At 35.1% G+C, this 19,377-nt stretch overlaps 1 protein-coding gene, 1 long non-coding RNA gene and 1 other non-coding gene across 3 annotated transcripts; 2 read left to right on the forward strand and 1 right to left on the reverse strand.

The window, feature by feature from the left end:
* The first annotated feature begins 224 nt into the window (after window positions 1-224).
* LOC120135202 lies at window positions 225-16,914 on the forward strand. Its single transcript, XR_005517231.1, has 3 exons — window positions 225-235; window positions 1,218-1,219; window positions 16,780-16,914. It is a non-coding gene; the product is annotated as an uncharacterized LOC120135202 (long non-coding RNA).
* On the forward strand, window positions 13,842-13,923 carry TRNAS-GCU. The gene has a single exon. It is a non-coding gene; the product is annotated as a tRNA-Ser (tRNA).
* Window positions 14,613-18,305, reverse strand: LOC120135201 (protein IQ-DOMAIN 14-like). The gene is made up of 3 exons (XM_039151515.1): window positions 17,843-18,305; window positions 16,455-16,658; window positions 14,613-15,587 (listed from the first exon to the last, which is right to left on the reverse strand). The coding sequence occupies exons 1-3, from the start codon at window positions 18,164-18,166 to the stop codon at window positions 14,835-14,837; spliced, it is 1,281 nt and encodes a 426-aa protein (XP_039007446.1). The 5' UTR covers window positions 18,167-18,305; the 3' UTR covers window positions 14,613-14,834.
* Between the last annotated feature and the right edge of the window lie 1,072 nt (window positions 18,306-19,377).

The following is a 19,377-nucleotide window of genomic DNA, read 5'->3' on the forward strand; positions in this document are numbered from 1 at the left end:
CTCAGAGCCACCCTCACAACCATTCACGTCCAGAAATGGAAAATCAACCACCGAGGGTTAGTTTTTTTAATTATTTTTATTTTTAAATTTTTGTATCATTATTAGATTTTTCATATTTAAATTGATGATAAATTTACTGGTAATTTCAATATATAGATTAACCATTTCACTTAGATTGCTTAGTAAATTCATTCGGTTGCTGCCAATACTGCTAAACTGTTTAGTCTTTAACCCTGTGAAGTTAGTATTTTTCTTTGTTTTGTCTTTTGGTTGAAGTAATGCAATTCATTCAAGTTTTAATTTGCAGAATAATAGTTTTTGAAACTTAAATTCGCAACACGAAAACGAAATTCACAACACGAAAATCGCAACGTGATTTTAGTTTCGCATTGCGATTTTCATTTTCGCGTTATGAATTTAAGTTTCAGAAACTACTCTTCTTCTGCAAATTGAAACTTGAATGAATTGCATTACTTCAACCAAAAAACTATGATAGAATAATGACTTGGGTGAATACCGTGCTAGTTTGAAACATATTTGCCTTTGTTTTCACTGTTTAATATCATGTCTGTTTATAGTGTATAATTTGTAGTTTTTGGTATGTTTATTGTTTTTCGTCTTCATTAACTCTAAGGAATAAATTAAGCCTAGCTACTACAATAGCGTCGACACTTACACATGTACAAAGAAAATTGTTTGAGGATACTTACTCCGGGCCATGGTTGAAAGTACAACATCCAGGTGGAGATGCTATGTTGACCCATTTGTTTCTTCAGACCATGACTAACGATATACCTGAGAGGATACAACGTGGTGATGAAGAGATATGATTTCATTTTCCACCGGCGTATACTTGTTTTGGGCGGGAGGAGTTTTGCTTAATCACTGGTCTACGTTTCAGACACGATGAAGTAGGTCGGTACACTAGTCATATCGCCCGCCTATCATGGTTATCTTAGGTTTTTCCTGAGCTGGCAGAGGCGAAGCCCAGTTTACACGTCGACGACTTGAAAAGATTACTTCTTAAAGATGGTTTTACTCAGATGGATGACCTTGATGTTGTCCGAGTATGCCTTTTATTGCTTTTGAATGCCGACTTTTTAGGCAAAGAGGCCAGACAACCTATTTCTGAGGACCTAATATTATTGGTAGAGGACCTAAATGCATGGAACGTGTTTTCCTGGGGTTCATATCTATGGAAAGCTACCTGGAAAAAGTTGTCGTATGCCTTTGAGGACCGTCGTAGTTTGCGTGGCGATGATTCCAAATACACTTTGGTAGGCTTTATTCGGGCCTTTAAGGTAAGAATTTCTATATAATCTATCCAAAATTATAATTAATTATTTAAAAATTATTAATGTTTGTGTATTATATTGTTTGTAGATTTGGATATTTGAGGCTTTTTCCTAGCATGCGGATATATGCAAGAAAAAATTCAAATGATATTCCTAGGGCTATTACTAGGAGGAGGATACGACTGTTGGATTGGGAAGATTTACTACCATATATGACGATGAATGATGTAAGTTAACAGAAATACTACCATATGTAAACAAGTTATTACTAGTAGACGTTTAACTTTATTTGAGCTTTTATATTGTTAGGAGGCTAACTATCCATTACAGAGGCTGACACCCACAGAGGTTGAGCTTGCCACTGATTGGTGGCAAGCTAGTAAGTTTTTTTTTTATGGGACGGGTGATGAGCACCCCCTCCTTCGAGAGTCATCACATGATCGAGTCGATTCTACAGCTCGACACCTAGAGTCATCACCTGATCGAGCCGATTATACACCTCCACAATGAGAGCCATCACCTATTCTATCACATTATCGAGCCTCTTCTCCACCATCACCTCATGATAGGCAACCGGCAAAGATGCCACGACATTTATCTCCTTGTTCTCCACCTCCACGGGATGAGTTAGGGGAGTTACGTGATGAGGTTAGTGTTTTGCGTGATGAGGTCGGTACTTTATGTGACGATAATGGTGCATGGCGTGATGAGGTACGGTCTTTACGTGGTGAGGTACATGTTTTACGCGATGACAATGGTGCTTTACGTGGTGTGATATCTACTTTACGTGATGAGGTAGCAGCTCTACGTGAGATTGTTTCATCGTTGCATAATGAGGTTTATACTCTATGCAATGAGGTAAGTTTGTTTCATATTATACTAAAAATGCAAATAACCTTTTTTCGACATTATTTATTTATTTATTTACTGATTTATGTATTAATTTATTTTTAGAGGCCCGATAAGGTAGATGCTTTACGTCGGGTTTTTCTTACACGATGGGGTTCACGCATCAGACATCGTGCACGTGCCATTACGTCTCCTTTTACCCACAATAGTGCCAAGACTCCGTAAGAAAAAGCCCGATTCACCTGTCATCATTCAAGAGGCCCCTCCTATCGTTCAAGAGGCCCCTCTCATCGTTCAAGAGGCCCCTCCCACCGTTCAAGAGGCACCTGTCATCGTTCAAGAGCCCGATTCACATGGTATACTATGTCGACATATTGATAAACCCCCCACGTGCCCGATATGATGGATGAGAGTTAGCTTTCGTATGAGTTACCGACCAGTACCATTCCTCAGCAGGAAAAGAGAACACTACCGGACACAATTATGGATAATACCCTTTGGGTTAAAACCGCAGTTGATTTTTATCTACATGAGCGGAGCCAGGGGTGTTACGCCGACATATACAAAATTGACGATAATATGCATTTCTTTCTTGATCGGTCTTGGTGGGGTGTTTTATTAGGGGTTGAAGAGAATGGCTATTTCGAATGGGGAGTAAGTCTTATATTCTTCTTATATTGTATTTTGATTATTTTTTAAAAATTTGTTAAATTCACTAATATATGTATTTTTTTTATCCACATAATATTGATGCATGGGTGTCACGTCTTCTGATTATAAGGAAATTGAAGAAAATAAAAAAGACGCGATGGACTATTATGCCTTCGTCTTTTCACGTAGCTCACTTGAAGGATCAGAGAGATGCTTCATATGTGTTGGGTAATGGAAAAGCTAAGATTTATCCTGCGTGGTGGGAGGTCGATAAGGTTAGTATTTATTTTTGAATATTTTAAAGGTGTTCATAAATTTTATTTGATGTGCGCAATTGAATTATTATTTATGATTGTAGGTGTTTATCTTTGTTATGGAACGTCGCCATTGGCTTCTCTTCGAGCTTCAGCTCCCATCCCTGAAGACGATAGTATATGACATCATGTTGAATTACATACCATTGTCTGATTTGAAAGATATTATTTGTAAGGGATGGAGAGCTCATTTGGCTAAATACTTGGATGCGATTGATTATTGGACTAATTCTGGAAACAATAAGCCAAAAAAGTTCAAAGTTACAATGATGAGAGACGAGACAGTGCCACAACAAACGGTGGGAGCCAGAGGGGATTGTGGTCCTCTTGTATGCATGTGCTTGGAACGTTTGACGACAAGATGTAAATAGTTTCTACCTCCCACAGATAGAGATAGAGGTGTAGTAAGGTTTTGGTTTCGTCATTTTATGGCTAGAGCGATATATTCGATACGTTTTCTACCTGCATCCGCGTGCTGAAAGTGTGCATAAACAACCATTTGTTATTGGTAAGTTTGAGCAAGTGTTGTTAACATATATACTCTTTGTTGGTTTGAAAATGTTTGGTTAAGTACCTAGAATTCAATAATTTGCTCTTTGTTGGTTTTAGATGTGTAGAAGCAAATGCTTGGTTTATGCAGGTTATTCCTGAAGTGAGCTGCGTGAAATTTGATGTCTGGGGCTAATTGTGTGCTGTTGATTTATTTATTTTAGATGTGTAAATAAGAATTGTTTTTTGCTTGTTTAATTGATTTGTAAAAGTTGATTTGTTGTTTAAGAAAATTTCAATCTGCATTATGTTGAAGGCAAAAAAGACATGTTGAAGGTACACTTTCGCAACGCGAAAGTCAAATTCGCGTTGCGAATTCAAGGAAAACACCTTCAAAAAGATAACAGACAACAATCTGATAAGTGATAACAACTGAACAAATCATAACAATGTTCAAACTCAAGTTACTAACGCATGTCTAACTGAAAATGTATGCATTCACACATAAAATACACATAATACAACGTTTTCATTTAAAAATCACCTAAGTTAATAAGTCCAGGTGAAGCCAGTTGTGATTGGGATTTTGATTTTGATTGCGATTTTGATTTCCTTTTGCTTGACACCATATGAGCTTTGGATTTTGATGAGGATTCATATTTTGGTAGAGGAAAAGATGATTGTGATGGCACTGGTGCTCCACAGGTCAACCTTGTATGACCACTTTCATTGCACCGACTACATGTCGATATCCTCTTCTCTTCACCCTTAGACGGTATACGATCGTGATTTTTTGGTCGGTCAGGTAGCCTGCTATACATGACTGGTGGCAAAACTGTTTGTAAGTCATCTGATATGTCTCACTCAGAAGGATGTGGAATAGGGTAGACAATATTGGCATAAGTCTGTCAATATACTTCTGTAGTGTAGCAATCATAGCGTATGTGCTTGAATCATATTGGTTTAGATGAAGAGCAACTTTTATAACATGGCCACACGGATAACAGATGTTTGCCATTTCATACAACTACACGTCTTTGCATTTAGATCGACAAGCTCATTTAAGTTATTATCCAATACTTCAAACAAAGTGTTTGAACATGATTCAACTCTCCATGACGTTGACTTCACAACACGTTTCATTATCTTTTTTTCATTCCATGGTATAACACGACGTTCCAATGTTCCTGTAAATTTAAATAAATAATACTTAGTAAAATATATAAATATGATAAGTTACGAATTTAAAGACATAATACATGTATGGTTTCTTTTCTTGTAGTACCACTGTTGAATAGAAGCTTGAAAAAACTTCATTAACATAGTAATGGGTAATTTTCGAGAAGGACAACTTAGAGCGTTGATTGATTCTGCACTAGTAGACGTCATGAAACCATATCTTACTCCAAGTTGATATACTCTTAACCATCTTTCAAACCCGACATCTTCTAGTGTTTGAGCACATTGAGGCAAAACACGTCTCAAATAATTTATATGTTTATTAAAATCCACTTCCCGATAAGCTTTTACAGCCTTCCAGTATGTCTATTTGTATTTTTTATACCAGCAGACCTTGATTTTAGATTTTTTTATAAATGAATACCACAAAGTCCATGAAAAACATCTGAGAAACACGTTCTAACAGCGTTGTCAATTGAGTTTGCCCTATCGGATATGATTGTCAGATTGCTAATAGGACCTATACAATCTCTAAAATGCCTCATAAACCATGTCCATGAATCAGAGGTTTCAGATTTGCCAACCCCGTAAGCCATTGGCAGTATCCCATTGTTAGCATTCATGGCTACTGCTAATAAGATTACTCTAAGGTATCGATCTTTCAAATGTGCTCCGTCAACTATAATAATTGGGCGCATGCAAGTAATAAACAAACGAATCTACAAAATAATATACACAAGAAATATAATCATTTAAATGTGAAATGCATGTAACTAACAAAAATAAGTTAACAAAATTATATTGATTTACTAACCACAACACAAATGGCGATAAACAACAACTCAAAGTGTCCATCTCTATCTGTTTTGATATGAGTTACCGACCCATGATTTTTCAGCTTTAAATTGTGACAATAAGCCGGCAGTTGGGCAAACGATGCTTCTGGAGACCCCCTCAACAATTCCAAGGCATAAAATTTGGCTCTCCAAGCTTGAGAATATGAGATACTAATCTTGAACCGAGCATTCATGTCAGTCATAATTTCATGTCCCCGATATACCCAGTCATTCAAAAACATTAACTCAACCAGAAAACCACCCAACACCTTTTTGTTTGCATATCTATGGTGCGGAAAAACTTGGGTTCTTGAACATGTATGTTTATCAATAAAAGTCCTAACTTGAAACATTTCGCAATCATTTATCCTCTTTGCAATCATACGCCATGTACAGTTTTTGTCAATCATACATTTTGTTTCGAAACAATCTTTACTTGATTTGTTAACTTTTAGTTGATAGCCATCTTCCACACATTTCGTATACAAAGCTATCTTCAAGTCTTCCTTTGTATCAAAACAATCATCTTTTTTTATACGAATAACTTTTGTGTAACAATCAACTGTTATCTTTACAAACTCTTCTTCCGGTATCTGAAGTAATTCTGGCATATTCCAGTTATACTCCCGTGGCATTTTCTTCTTTTTCTTTTCTTAGGGTACTTCTTCTACTTCTTTTTATTCTTCAGGGTTATATGAATTACATAATAGATGTTCAACATGTTCATTCACAGTCGTAACTTCCTCCTCATTATTATCAACAACATCTTCCTTGGCAGCGACTGTTTCATCATCAAAATTCGGATATTGACCAATATCAAAATCATTACACGCAGGGTCTGTTTGTTCTTCTGAAACATCATCAAAATCTGAGTATTGACCAAGATCAAAGTCTGGGTATTGACCAAGATCAAATTTCGAATACTGACTAGTACTCATAATTTTTTATGTTGGCTCATAATCGTCTAACTGGTCAATACGAAAACCGAAATTTGGTGTTGAAAGTTGATTGGGATTTAGATTAGGAAAAGGTTGTGGGTTTTGAGATTGTGTTTGATATTCTGTTTGGTATTGGAAATGTGGTGAAACAAAATTTTCTTGGTGATGAAATTGTGGTTGAACCATTAAATTTTGAGGTTGATAACAACGTTGTACATTGTGAGCACCATAAACTGGGGTTAAAGAACTTAGTTGATTACTACCCGCTACTGACCCAACTTCACTACTTCTAGGTTCAACAACATACAATGTAACATCATCTTCTTGCGAAACACTAATGTAAGCAATGAATCGTTCAACATCTTTATTGTCGGTTAACAAATAAACTTTACCTTTTCTCTGATAAGATAACCTAAATTCACTTAGAGGCTCTAATTCAATTTCTTTGCAACACATAACATTAGAGTTTCATAAGTTAACTTTTTTAATGATGGTTTTAGTTGAAGATTCATGGGTAAAGACATATATTGCAAAACACCATGAACATTCTCCCATGACCCTCCAAAACACAAATCTATCCAAACATGATCAACGTTAGATGATTTCATTCTACAAATTGTAAATTAATTTACTAAACAAACGAGCTATAAACTATATATCATCACTAACTTAGAGTAAAACATACCTTTATTAAGTTGATAGTTGATAATTTGGGAGAGAAATCATTGAAGGTCGAATACCTAAAAAACGTATTTTAAAATAATTTTAAGAAAAATCATTTAAAAAGACAAAATATGTCTGCGTTTACCAATTATTCATTTTTAAGGGTTCGGGAATCAGTTACGCTTGGAGAAGACTTAGCACCCCCACAGCGCCCAAAATTGGTACCTGATCGCTTATACGTTGTTGTAATAGTGGAATTTGCATATTCGAGTTGAAATTTAGAATATGATCCTTTTATTTAAGATTCATCAATTTATTTTGAAATATTTATCTAAAACCTCACCTTAAAAATAAATATTAAAATAACATGCCATGAAAGATAAACACACTATCATCATTAAAATAAAACAGTTATTATTAATTTTTTATTAAAAGCATACTTTACTATTTTCAAGTTCACTTTCGTTTGAATGTATTGTACCACCTCGATAGATTACACTTTTCACGCCCACTCTACAAAACACATTCTTGAAAATTGATTCGAGTAAATATAGAAATTAGTGATCACTACTATTTAGTCTAAAAAACATTTCATCATTTTAATAAAATATTTAAAAACATACGAAATGCATTAGTATTTATGAAATTAACCACCATGGATATAAAATAAATAACAATTAATGGACTAAATTGAAAATAAGGTGCAATTATAAGGACTTATGGCAACAAGTTCATTTTATTTCATTACAGTCCATGCTATCTAATGACCAGAACGTGCATTTAATAAAACTAGGAGGATCTAGACTGTAAAATACTCATCTTTTACACATAACAACCTTAAGGATTAAAAAGTAATAAATATAAAATTTAAAGGATTAAAAATAGATAATTACCCTAAAATATATAATCATGCATAAATGACTAGAATGAAAGCGAAATGAAAATTCAAGCCATAAATCTGAAATAAACCAAGCATACATTAAGTGACTAAATTGAAAAGTTACAAAACTCGAATGACTGAAATTGGGGTTGCTTCATACGCTAAAATGTATGCGTCTCTACCCCTGAACGACGTCGTTTAGATGGGGGTACATAAGGCCGAAAATGGCCTTAACTCTCTCATTTTGTTTTATCATTGTTTGTTATCGAAAGGGGAAATCCCTTTTTTCTCTCAACTCTATTATCTCTACACCACACCGAGGGAGGCCGAAAGATAGTGATTACAGTTGCCCCTCTTTGCTCGTTGTTGTGGAACTGAAACAGAGCAAAGATATAAAGTATCATTTTTTGACGTGACCCTACTTCTTGAGCTAAAATTTCTTCTCATTATGAACTCTTTGTTAGGAATGTCGATCAATCTCCTTCCGTGATGGATAAGTCACGGTTGAACAAGTTTTTCTTATTATGAACTTATTCTCTCAAAAATGTTGATCTACCTCTTTCTACGATGGATTTGAATAAAGGTTAGAGAAGTTCTTATAATTATGAACTTCTTCTTCATCTTTGGACGAGTTCTTCTCATTATGAACTTTTCTATCGAAAATAGATCCACATCCTTTTGTGATGGAATCGAGCAGGTTGAATAAGTTCTTATTATGAACAAGTTTTTTCTTATTATAGACTTCTTCTCAATTAAAAATGTTGATCCACCTCATTCTGTGATGGAAGAATTGAGATTGAACCAGTTTTTCTCATTAGGAATTTTTTCTCTCATCGGATGAGTTATTCTCATTATGAACCCTTCCATTGGAAATGTTGATCCACCTCATTCTATGATGGAATCAAGTAAGTTGAACAAGTTCTTCTCATTATGAACTTCTTCCGTTGAAATGTTGCTCCACCTCATTCTATGATGGATGTATGAACTTCTTCGATGAAATGTTGATCCACCTCCTTCTATGATGGATGAATCAAGGTCGAACAAGTTCTTCTCATTATGAACTTCTTCGCTGAAATGTTGCTTCACCTCATTTTCTGATGGATGAATCAAGATTGAACAAGTTCTTCTCATTATGAACTTCTTCGCTGAAATGTTGCTCGACCTCTTTCTTTGATGGGTTTGAACCTAAAAAAGACATAAATGTCCTTGATTAGCACGTCTGAATATTTATTTCTATTATTTATTATTTTTTTTAGAAATCATGGTCTCATGTGAGACTGAGGATGATATTTTTATCTCAAGGGAGACATAATTCGATTTTAAAAGGAATGTATTTCAAGAAAAGCTAAAAAATAATTTGAATGAGGAAAAATATCTCAAGAGTAAAAACTGCTTGTGAGATAAAATTTTATTTCGAGTGAAATGATCTTAATAATTATGTTTTGAAGGAAATTGTCTCATGGAAGATGAAATTTATTTTAAGAAAAACAATCTTAAGTAAGATAAAAATTTGTTTTGAGAAAAAAATCTCTAGTGAGACAAAATTTGTTTTAAGTAAAAAATCTTAAGTGAGATAAAATTCATTTTGAGAAAAACAATCTCTAGTGAGACGAAATTTGTTTTAAGAAAAAATCTCATGTGAGATAAAATTCATTTTGAGAAAAAAATCACTAGTGAGACGATTTTTTTTAAGAAAAACAATATCAAGTAAGATAAAATTTGTTTTTAAGAAAAATACTCTGTAGTGAGACAAAATTTTGTTTTAAGAAAAAACAATCTTAAATGAGATAATTTTTTTAATAAAAACAATCTCAATTGAGATAAAATCTTGAGTGAAATAATTTTTTGAAGTTTAAGTTTCGAGGGAAGCTATCTCGGGCGAGATAATTCTGATCCAACTCCTTATGCGATATATTTGAGTGAAATGGTTATGCTAATCCAACTTCTTATGTGATAAAATCGAGCGCAATGACGATGTTGATCCAACTCCTTATGTGATGGAATCAAGCGAAATGAAATTATGTTTCAAGGGAAACAATCTCTAATGAGATAATGATGATCTAACTCCTTATGTGATGGATGAGCTGAGGATGAACAAGTTATTCTTATTATAAACTTTTTTCCCTCATCGGATGAGTTATTCTCATTATGAACCCTTTCATTAGAAATATTGATCCATCTCCTTATGTGATGGACGACCCAAGGTTGAGCATGCTCTTCTCGTTATGAGTTTTTTCTCCCTCATTGGATGAGTTATTCTCATTACGAACCCTTCCATAGGAAATGTTAATCCACCTTCTTCGATGGATTAGAGCTATCTCGAGTGAGATGACGCTGATCCAACAAGTTCTTTTCATTAGGAACTTCTTCTCCCTCATTGGATGAGTTCATCTCATTATGAACTCTTCACTTGGAAATGTTTGGTTTGTATTTTCTCTGAAGAATTTTAAACTCTTTGCAAAAATCATGAAATGAAATTTTTATTGACTTCTTGAATTCTTATCAAACATTCAAGACTTTGATGAAAGAATAAATGCATATGCTCCTATTGTGCAAATGCCTAAATACGCATGCATAATGTCATTTTAGTGTTGCGGGCTCCACTTTCTCATTAATATTTGCATCATTCTCTTTACTGAGTTCTTTGTCTTTACTTGGGCCTTGATCTCTTCCTCTTGACCTCAACAATATTGCACTTTGACATTCGATTCCTTTGCCCCAGTTTGCTCATTTTGAACTTCTAAGTCTGAGTGACCTTTGCCAACTTTCAAGATCTATTCCCAAGAGATTATCTTGTTTGAAAACACGTTTTTTCTTTCATTTTCCAAACTGTGAAAAAGCTTGATGAAGAAGTTTTGAAAAATAGTGTCACTTAATTCTGGCTCACAATTAAAGCAAATTTTAAACAAGAGTTCATTGAATATCAAATGAGGCAAAAACTCTTTTTAATCCTTCGAAAATCATTACTCTTTGACAAGTGTCAAGTTGAGGCTAATTTTGAGGCTTATGTTGATTTCAGGAGGCAAAATGTTTCAGGATGGCTTCTTTGGTCAAGATCTAGTATTTTTTATTTTGGTGTTCATTAATATGATGAAGTAGTCATTTCGTTCATCTTCTGGAAATGTTCACTGATTCTCAGCTCTTGTGAATACCTTCAAGTGGTATGGCGCTTTATCAAGGGATGCATAAGACCTCTTAAAATATTTTAAAACATTATAATTGCATTAGTATTTATGAATTTAACCACCATGGATAAAAATAAATAACAATTAATGGACTAAATTGAAGCTAAGGTGCAATTATAGGGACTTATGGCAACAAGTTCATTTTATTTCATTACAGTCCATGCTATCTAATGACCAAAACATGCATTTAATGGAACTAGGAGGATCTAATGACCAGAACATGCATCCTAACTACTCTTACCTCAAGTTTGATTAAACCTAAGTAAGCTGCATAGAGAGTACTTAAGACAAATAATCATGATAAATAATGAAAGCTATAAAGTTATGAAATTAGCTCTTTTCTCATATTACTTTTATTTATTTATTTCAAAATAAATTGAATTTTTATTTATAAAATCTTGAGATTTAACGATAGTTTGACTGACCAAGATAATATTTATTTATTATCATATTGATCTTTTTTGTTTTACCTTAGATTGGATTTGGATACACAATTTGCATTCTTAGATAGTTTTCTCACAACGTTTAGCTCAGATTTATTATTGTCAACGATCTTTCAATAGTTTTCTCTATTGTTCTGATTTATCTATCATTGCTCATATTTGTTCGTACTATCTTTTATTTGAGTTTTTGTTGAGTTTTTAACATTTTCATTGTACAATTTGTGTATGATCTCAAGTGATTATTTTCTTATGTCAATAATTATAAGCAAATATCTTAATTAGGTATTTAGGTTAGGTTTGTTTACGTTTATAATTGTAAATCCTTATTACAATTTTAGATATTTCCTCTTTTCAACAACTTCTATAAAAAAAATTAATTATAAAAGCTCAAATACAAAATATCTCAACTTTTGATAATCTCTACTAAAGCCTAACTAACTGTAATACCTAATTTTTGTCTAGGCTGCAAACTTATCTGAATGCAAGAGAACACATTCATATTGTCCATGATGAAAAGGAAAGGGGTATTATATTAGAGAATGTCTCGGAGGAATTTTGTCATATTCAATGTGATCTCCTTTCAATGGAAAAGAATATGTTAATTGATGTAATTAGATAAAATTAGATGTTATTTCTTTAGATAAGAAGATCTTATATTATTTGGACATTTTCTATTTTCTTAGAACACGTGAAAGAAACACATAAAAAAGAAGAGAAAAAGGAAGAGAAAAAAAAAAGAAAAGAAAAAGGGAGAAAAAGGGGAAAAGAGTAATCTCAAGTATTGTAATTCGAAAGAGAAAAACAATAAAAGTATTTTTTTTTTGTTTAAAGGTAATTCTCTTATATTATTTTTATTTTATTTTTTGTGTTTGTTTCTTTGTTTGTTCTCAACCTTATCTTTATTTGAAAGCTCCATTGAAGAAAGAACCGATGAATTAAGGAAACAACTGTCAAATATATCTTCATAGATTTTGTCTTCCTCGAGGTTGAATAACGTTGTATTTGATCCATTTTTTATTTTTAAAAAAATTAACTCTGATTTCATTTTCTTTCTTTTTCTAATTTAACATTCTAAAAATATATTTTTTTATTTTTTAAAATTATTTTTTTATATTCATGATTCATCCATTTATTTTCCATATTTATTTATTCTCGTGTGTCATTTAAGTATTTCTTTTTATTCAATTTTAGTATTAAATTGGTACTTTCATGTATATTTTTAGGTTACTTTCTTTATTTTGGTGCATGTTCACAATCTCAGTTCTGTGCATGCTCGTGATTGATTTGGTTTCTTTTAAAGAAGTCGAAAGGGTTGAGAGTAGAGTGAATATTGAGCAGTGGTTTTCTGTTGAAGGTTGCTAGTTCTGTTTTTGCTTCTTGGGTCACTTTTGCCCTATGTTTCTTTTCCTCTTTCCATATGTTTTGTAGGTGCCTCCCCAAATGCGGTGGTGTCCAGCTGTCAAAGTATTGTCACGTGTACGGTGTGCTTCAAAGACTGTGATGAAGGTTCTAGATTACTCTGGTGTTTTAACACTTGAGGGGGTGAGGCGTCCGATGCATGCATTCTGTTTCAATCAATTCGCAACGTTTAGTCTTGATTCTTTCTTTTCAACGTTGTCGCTAACTGGTCCATGTAGTAACACACTTTTGACCTCAAAACTTGTGTGTTTTACCTTTGCTTCTAGCCTTGCAACAATATAATGCTGTAAGAAATCGTTTCATGAATCATTTGTGAATTATACGTAGTCATATTTGTTTCTCGTTCAATGAGTTTGAAATCAACATACCAGTCTTTCATGCGCAGTGATGATCATAGAATTTCAACATACTCTCCCCCTGCTTTTAATAAGTTATGGAGTTTAGCTACTCATGGCTTTGTCTTCTCTATTTTCCTTTGATTTTTGACAGATCAGTTTGCGGGACTAGAATTCCCCATATGTTTTGCTGTCAATATAAAATTCTAATTTGCTTGCTCATGCCAAATGCTTATATGCTTCTTATTTATATGTTGCCATTCTTATTTTTCTTTCGACATTTTAATTTAAGGATTAGATATTTAGTATATTACTGGGTTTTAGATATGAGTGCGCTTATAATTGCTTGGTATTCTGCCATCAAAGTTGCTTTGGCCGAGTGGTTAAGGCGTGTGCCTGCTAAGTACATGGGTTTCACCCGCGAGAGATCGAATCTCTCAGGCGACGAATTTTTTATTTTTGTGTCTCTTTCTGCCGATTACGACTTAAGAAAATAATATTGGCAAGTCGTAATTACATTTGCACTAATCTTTATGTGATCCCTGAGATCAGGAAGCAACCGGAAACATTCTTGAGTTCCATGTTTGTGCAATAGCCAACTCTATCTAATTGTCGCCTACTCGACTCCATTGATTCTTACACTTTCTAAAATGCAGATTCACCATTGCACTGGTAATGCCGTTTTGTAGAGGAAACCGAAACGATCGCTGCCGTTGGTGACTGGATTGTAGTGAAAACTAGTACTGCATAAGCTTCCATCCTCTTTGGAGATCTCTTCTTCCTGCATTCATTTTGTAAATGCATAAACTACATATAGCTTATAATCGTGAGAGATGTCCGCTCTGCTGTTATCTGCATGGATCCAGAGACTGTCATCGTCATTGAAAGAGATTTTACCCTGTGATCCGTAACTGCTTCTGGCAAAAATGATCTCATAACTGTACGACTCACTTTGTCCTATCGATTCTCAGTTCTGGGAATCCAAGGTTTCGTTTGTTTTCTTATATGGACAATAAAAGAATATTGGCTGTTCACTGTCACTGTCACTGTCACCATGTTCAGACAAGCAGAGCGGATTAGATGGGAACAGACAAAACTCCAACTGAAGCACTTTTGTTTTTGTTTTGCAATGATAATTGATAGTTGAAACTTACCAACAGTTGTAACTACTTTATTGTCATACTTTTCTTACAATATTAATAATTTCAAATTTGATCGACCCGGATCAAAGTTTCAACATCGGGGTAAACTAATTTACAACTCCAGCACACAACGCTGCTATCACACACGAGGAAAGGGAAAATATAGAAGAGATGAAGGGAAAATATAGAAGAGAGGAAGGGAAGCGGGGATCATGATCATTCCCTTCTGTTGGCACTACCGGGACAATTCGAGCGATTGGATGTCGGATGAGACTTGTAACTGAAGTCAACATGATGAGGAAAACCTCTTTCAGAATTAGTGTCTTCATCCCGAAACCCCTGAAAAGTTCTTCCAGTTGAACCATATTTGTCTAACTCCAGCCTCTGTCTTGGGGCACTCTGGGACCGATACTTAGCCCGGGATGATTGGGTGTTCGCCATGTAATTTGGGTGACCGGAATATCCACTTAAGTATCCCCATGAGCACTCACTCCTTGTTGGTGTGAAAGGGCTTCTCCTAGCACTACTTCCAGGTCTAGAGGATGCAGAATGCACTTGTGGGCTGTTGTCAGCTGTTCTTAGAGCTGCTTCACCTTTCCCTCCATGATGTTTCATGGAGTTCAATGAGAAAACATCTGCCGAAGAGATATTTGGCATCTGATTTGAGGATTTTCCAGATGGTTTTCTCGGGGAGTCGTACGCCGTGAAGCTCTGGTTATAGTCCAAAGTTGAAAAATGCCGAGATCGCCGAAAATTCTTGCTACTCTGTTGGGGGTTCAAGTGAGGTTTCCAAGTATCTACTTCAAGAATTTTGTCACTCTTCTCATCGTCAGCATGCCTACAGCTAAGCGGGCCATCTGTACGGTGGTTCCATAAACTTTCCTCAGTCCAACGGTCTAACCAGTGTGAACCCATCTGTGCTTTCTCGAGATCAACAATGTTCGTCACATTTGAATTTGAACCACTTCTCTGCATGAACAAAAGCAATATTCAAGACCAATTTGAAGATCCAAATTTATAACCGGGTTCATTTTAATTTGTCATTGTGTAAGGTTCAGTGCTCAACGGATTCGGGAATGATACCCTATAAAAAGAACATATCTCAACATCAAAAAGTTCAAAAGAATGATTATGCAGAATGCCATAATCTGGCATAAGCTAAAAGAAAACCATTTGTTGATTTGAACGTAAATTTAGCTAGAATCACCTTCGTCTTCCTGTAAATTTGAATCTATGTATGAAACCAAATCAGAGCATGTTAAATGGAAATCTGCCGAGGCAAACTGCCGATTAAGCGATACTTTTTAGATTGAGAACCTATCAGATTTAGTACAATAAGCACACGGTTGGCATTCAACTTTCCCAGAAGTTGCATGGACTTGCAAGTAACACGTTGAAAAGGTCATCACCAGACTGAACAAAATGATAAGTTTATAGTTATTCTCAACAAGTCCCTGGATATCAACCGCTTCACCCTACCGCATCTGTTAAAACATACATCAAGCTTTCTTCCTATACAAATCAATGATTCGGCCTTGCATAGTTAATTCTGCCTTGACCCCAACCATATTACATTTCACCAATGCTAATCGAGAAGCAAATTTAATCATAAATTATGAGCATACCTCAAATTAACCTTAAATCCTCCATAAAAATATCAGAACTTTAAGTTTAGGCAAAGCTAGTGGTCCCTCCGTATTTCAATCTATTAGTGCTTGAAGAATACTTTGAGATCAAGCAAGCACATCAAAAGCAATTTTTTTAATAACTCGTACCTTCTACATCATTTTCATATATGGACCCTAAACATCGACAGGAGTAGAGAGGTATGCTTACAGCATTTCGTGTAAGTCTGGACATCTTGATGATAGAATCTAAAGACTTTGTCACATGTGCACGACTAGCACAGGCTCGAGCTTGCAGCCTGGCCAATGTTTGCATGCGTCTGAGCATGTCTGCTGTTTGCTTTCTCACGATGTGACCTCTCACTAATGCTTGAAGCTTCACCAATGCTTTCAACGCTCTCAGTGCCCTCCGTGCCTGTAACGTGTGGCGGCAGAAGTAAAAAAAAGCTTGAGCACCATTTACATCAGAACTAGAAACCATACAATACGATACCAGACCAATTGACTGTATGATAACCCTTGTAAGAATTTTACAGCAGAAGTTAAAAGGCTCCAATAAAAAAGATTTGCAACAGACAGCCGATGAACTCGAAAAGCAAGAGGCCCATAGATGAAATCGATGTCTACCACACAAGCCAACTAAAAAGAGGAAGTGGTAATAAAGTAAGAACAATCTTCCCCACCTATAGATAATTCTAACAGATAGCAGCACTAATTTAAACAAAGCTTTACAGCTTTACAAAAGTTTTAACTCAGAATAAAGCTAGGAACTTTGGTATAAAAAAAGTGAACTACATGTATAAAAACCTAGCAACTTTCAGGAGAAAATTAATAATCAGACATAAAGTTGATGTCAAAAAGGACAATCCAGTTGGTAGAATAAAGAAAAAAGTTGGCCCAGCAGCTTGGCTGTAACATGAAATATTTGTACAATGATGCCTTACTAAAATAAGGTAAAAACTTGAATGCTGCCTTTGAAAGATGCCCAAAAAAGCAAGAAACCAATTTTGACAGGAAAAAAAAGCTCTACAGAACATATGGGTAAATTTAATTTTTTGTACAGATCAGATATTTAAACAGAGGGTGCAAATGCAAATTTATGATTATATTCTTTGCTGCAGATATGGCAAATATTTACCAAAATTAACCCATTTCCCTCCTAAAGGAATTTGTTTGTTTTTTCACTCTACTGAACTATTAAGTCTTGATTGCAATTTCTTTTAGCACAGTAAGAAACAAAGAAAGAACACCAGCAGGGTGAAGAAAGAGGAATATGAATTTTGTCAACCGAGTCACATATTGTACAACTCAGCTGCCTCTTTATATCCCATCACTTCATGGACTCATTCCTCTAAAACGACAAATAAATGAAAGAGATTAAAGCCATTTGAGGCATTGATGACTGGTTTTTCAACTTTCCACCCTAGACCATTCCCCAGTGTCGGTGCAGTACCGTTCTTTCTCCTTTCGGGACCATTCCCCAGCTAAAAGCTTCAACAATGCTTTTATGATTTGAAATCAACACTCTTCTTTTGAATTTAACGAAGTAGACCAAAGAAAGCAAAGGGAAATGGGCAGTCACTAAGAACAATTACTAACCAGATAACCTCGAAAAGCGGCTTGTATCCTGAGAGCCGCCCTCTCCTCTGAGAGGCGTCGGTTGCCGCCGCCGCCGCCACTTGTCAGTCTAACGACCTCGGCAGCCGCATGCGCAGCCGCGAGAGCAGCCTCGGCTACAGCAGCAGTGGCGGCTGCGACTGCTATGGCGTGCTTGTTGGCATCCAACGTGTCACCGCATGCATCTGGATGCGAAGTTGAAGACGTGGGATTGGAAGATCTAGCAAAGCTCCAACGCCTTCGTTCTTTGTCGGAGCGTGTTTTGCTAGCCTTTTTAGCGCCAAATAGTCGCCGGAAAAAGCCCATGGTTCATCGCCGGTGAAGTACACGTGCAGTTGAAGCCATGATTAACGGGAAATCAAGTGTTTTTTTTTTGGGTAAAAGAAAAGAGAATGGAAAGTATTAAAAAGAGTATGGGAAACGAGTGAGGGAGGAGTGGGAGAGAGATGGATTTTGTAGCCAGTGATCCACAGTAGACAACTCAAATCATACGCGCCTACAAGAATTTGTAAACCACGCGCGTATTTTTAAAATACAAAACTCCTTGTTGAATTTTATTTTTATAACACTATAAATTCGATTAAATTTTATTTTTAGCACTTTTAGTAGGATAGTGTTGAGTTAATCGATCGATAGAATTGGCCAAGAAGGGGTGAATTGGCAATAAAAATTTTGGTGGAAGCTTTTTGTAGAAAATTGAAAAGATTTGCACAACGATTTAGAGTGGTTCAACTTTCTCAACCAAAGTCTACGTCTACTACCTTAGCTATCCACACTAAGGATTTTCCAACAAATTCACTAATTTGTTCTTTCTTTTTAGGACAAAGAGTAAACTTACAACTCCCTCAAGAATTATATCCCAAATTCTTGAGCACACTATTTTTCAAAGAGAAATATACAAATTTTGCAAACTTACAAGAAAACCTCACAAGGTAGATTGTTTGCACAATTCTAGAACAAAGAAAAAACACTCAAAGATAAATACAATAGAGCACAAATGGTGTTCTTGAAAGCAAAATGAATATTGAATGAAAATAGGCTTGAAATGTTCAAACTTGAGGTTTGATGATTTCTCTTTGATTCTCTAGCTTCTCTTCTTCCTTATTGTTGATCAATGGCTTCTAATCTTGTTTAAACACTCCTTGGATCACTTCTGAACGTTGGGAATTATTAGTGGAGTCAATAGAGCTGTTATTGTGTGAAAACAATTAATAAAACAGGTAGGAGTGTGGGATGCATCGATGCATAGGGCTAGTGCATCGATACACTATGTGTAAAATTTAAATATTTCGACCGTTGGAAGACTTAGTGCATCGGTACACTGAGAGTGCAACGATGCATAAATATGCTTCGATATTTTGAAAAAAGCCTGGGTGCATCGATACATGTCTTGTGCATCGGTGTATAAAATCAATTCGATGTTTTAATAATATATGAAGTGCATCGATGCATTGTATGTGCATCGGTACACTAAAGTTATTCGATGTTCAATTAAAACAAGGGTGCATCGATGCATT

Source organism: Hibiscus syriacus, unplaced genomic scaffold, assembly GCF_006381635.1.
Source record: "Hibiscus syriacus cultivar Baekdansim isolate YM2019G1 unplaced genomic scaffold, ASM638163v2 tig00110602_pilon, whole genome shotgun sequence".
NCBI classification, from domain to species: domain Eukaryota; kingdom Viridiplantae; phylum Streptophyta; class Magnoliopsida; order Malvales; family Malvaceae; genus Hibiscus; species Hibiscus syriacus.

Excerpts from the sequence above, each read along its gene's own strand:
- LOC120135201 (XM_039151515.1), bottom strand. The coding sequence starts at position 18,166 with ATGGGCTTTTTCCGGCGACTATTTGGCGCTAAAAAGGCTAGCAAAACA. Across the intron at positions 16,659-17,842 it reads CCGCTTTTCGAGGTTATCTG|GCACGGAGGGCACTGAGAGC; the intron begins GTTAGTAATTGT and ends CACACGTTACAG. Across the intron at positions 15,588-16,454 it reads CCAGACTTACACGAAATGCT|AGAAGTGGTTCAAATTCAAA; the intron begins GTAAGCATACCT and ends TTGTTCATGCAG.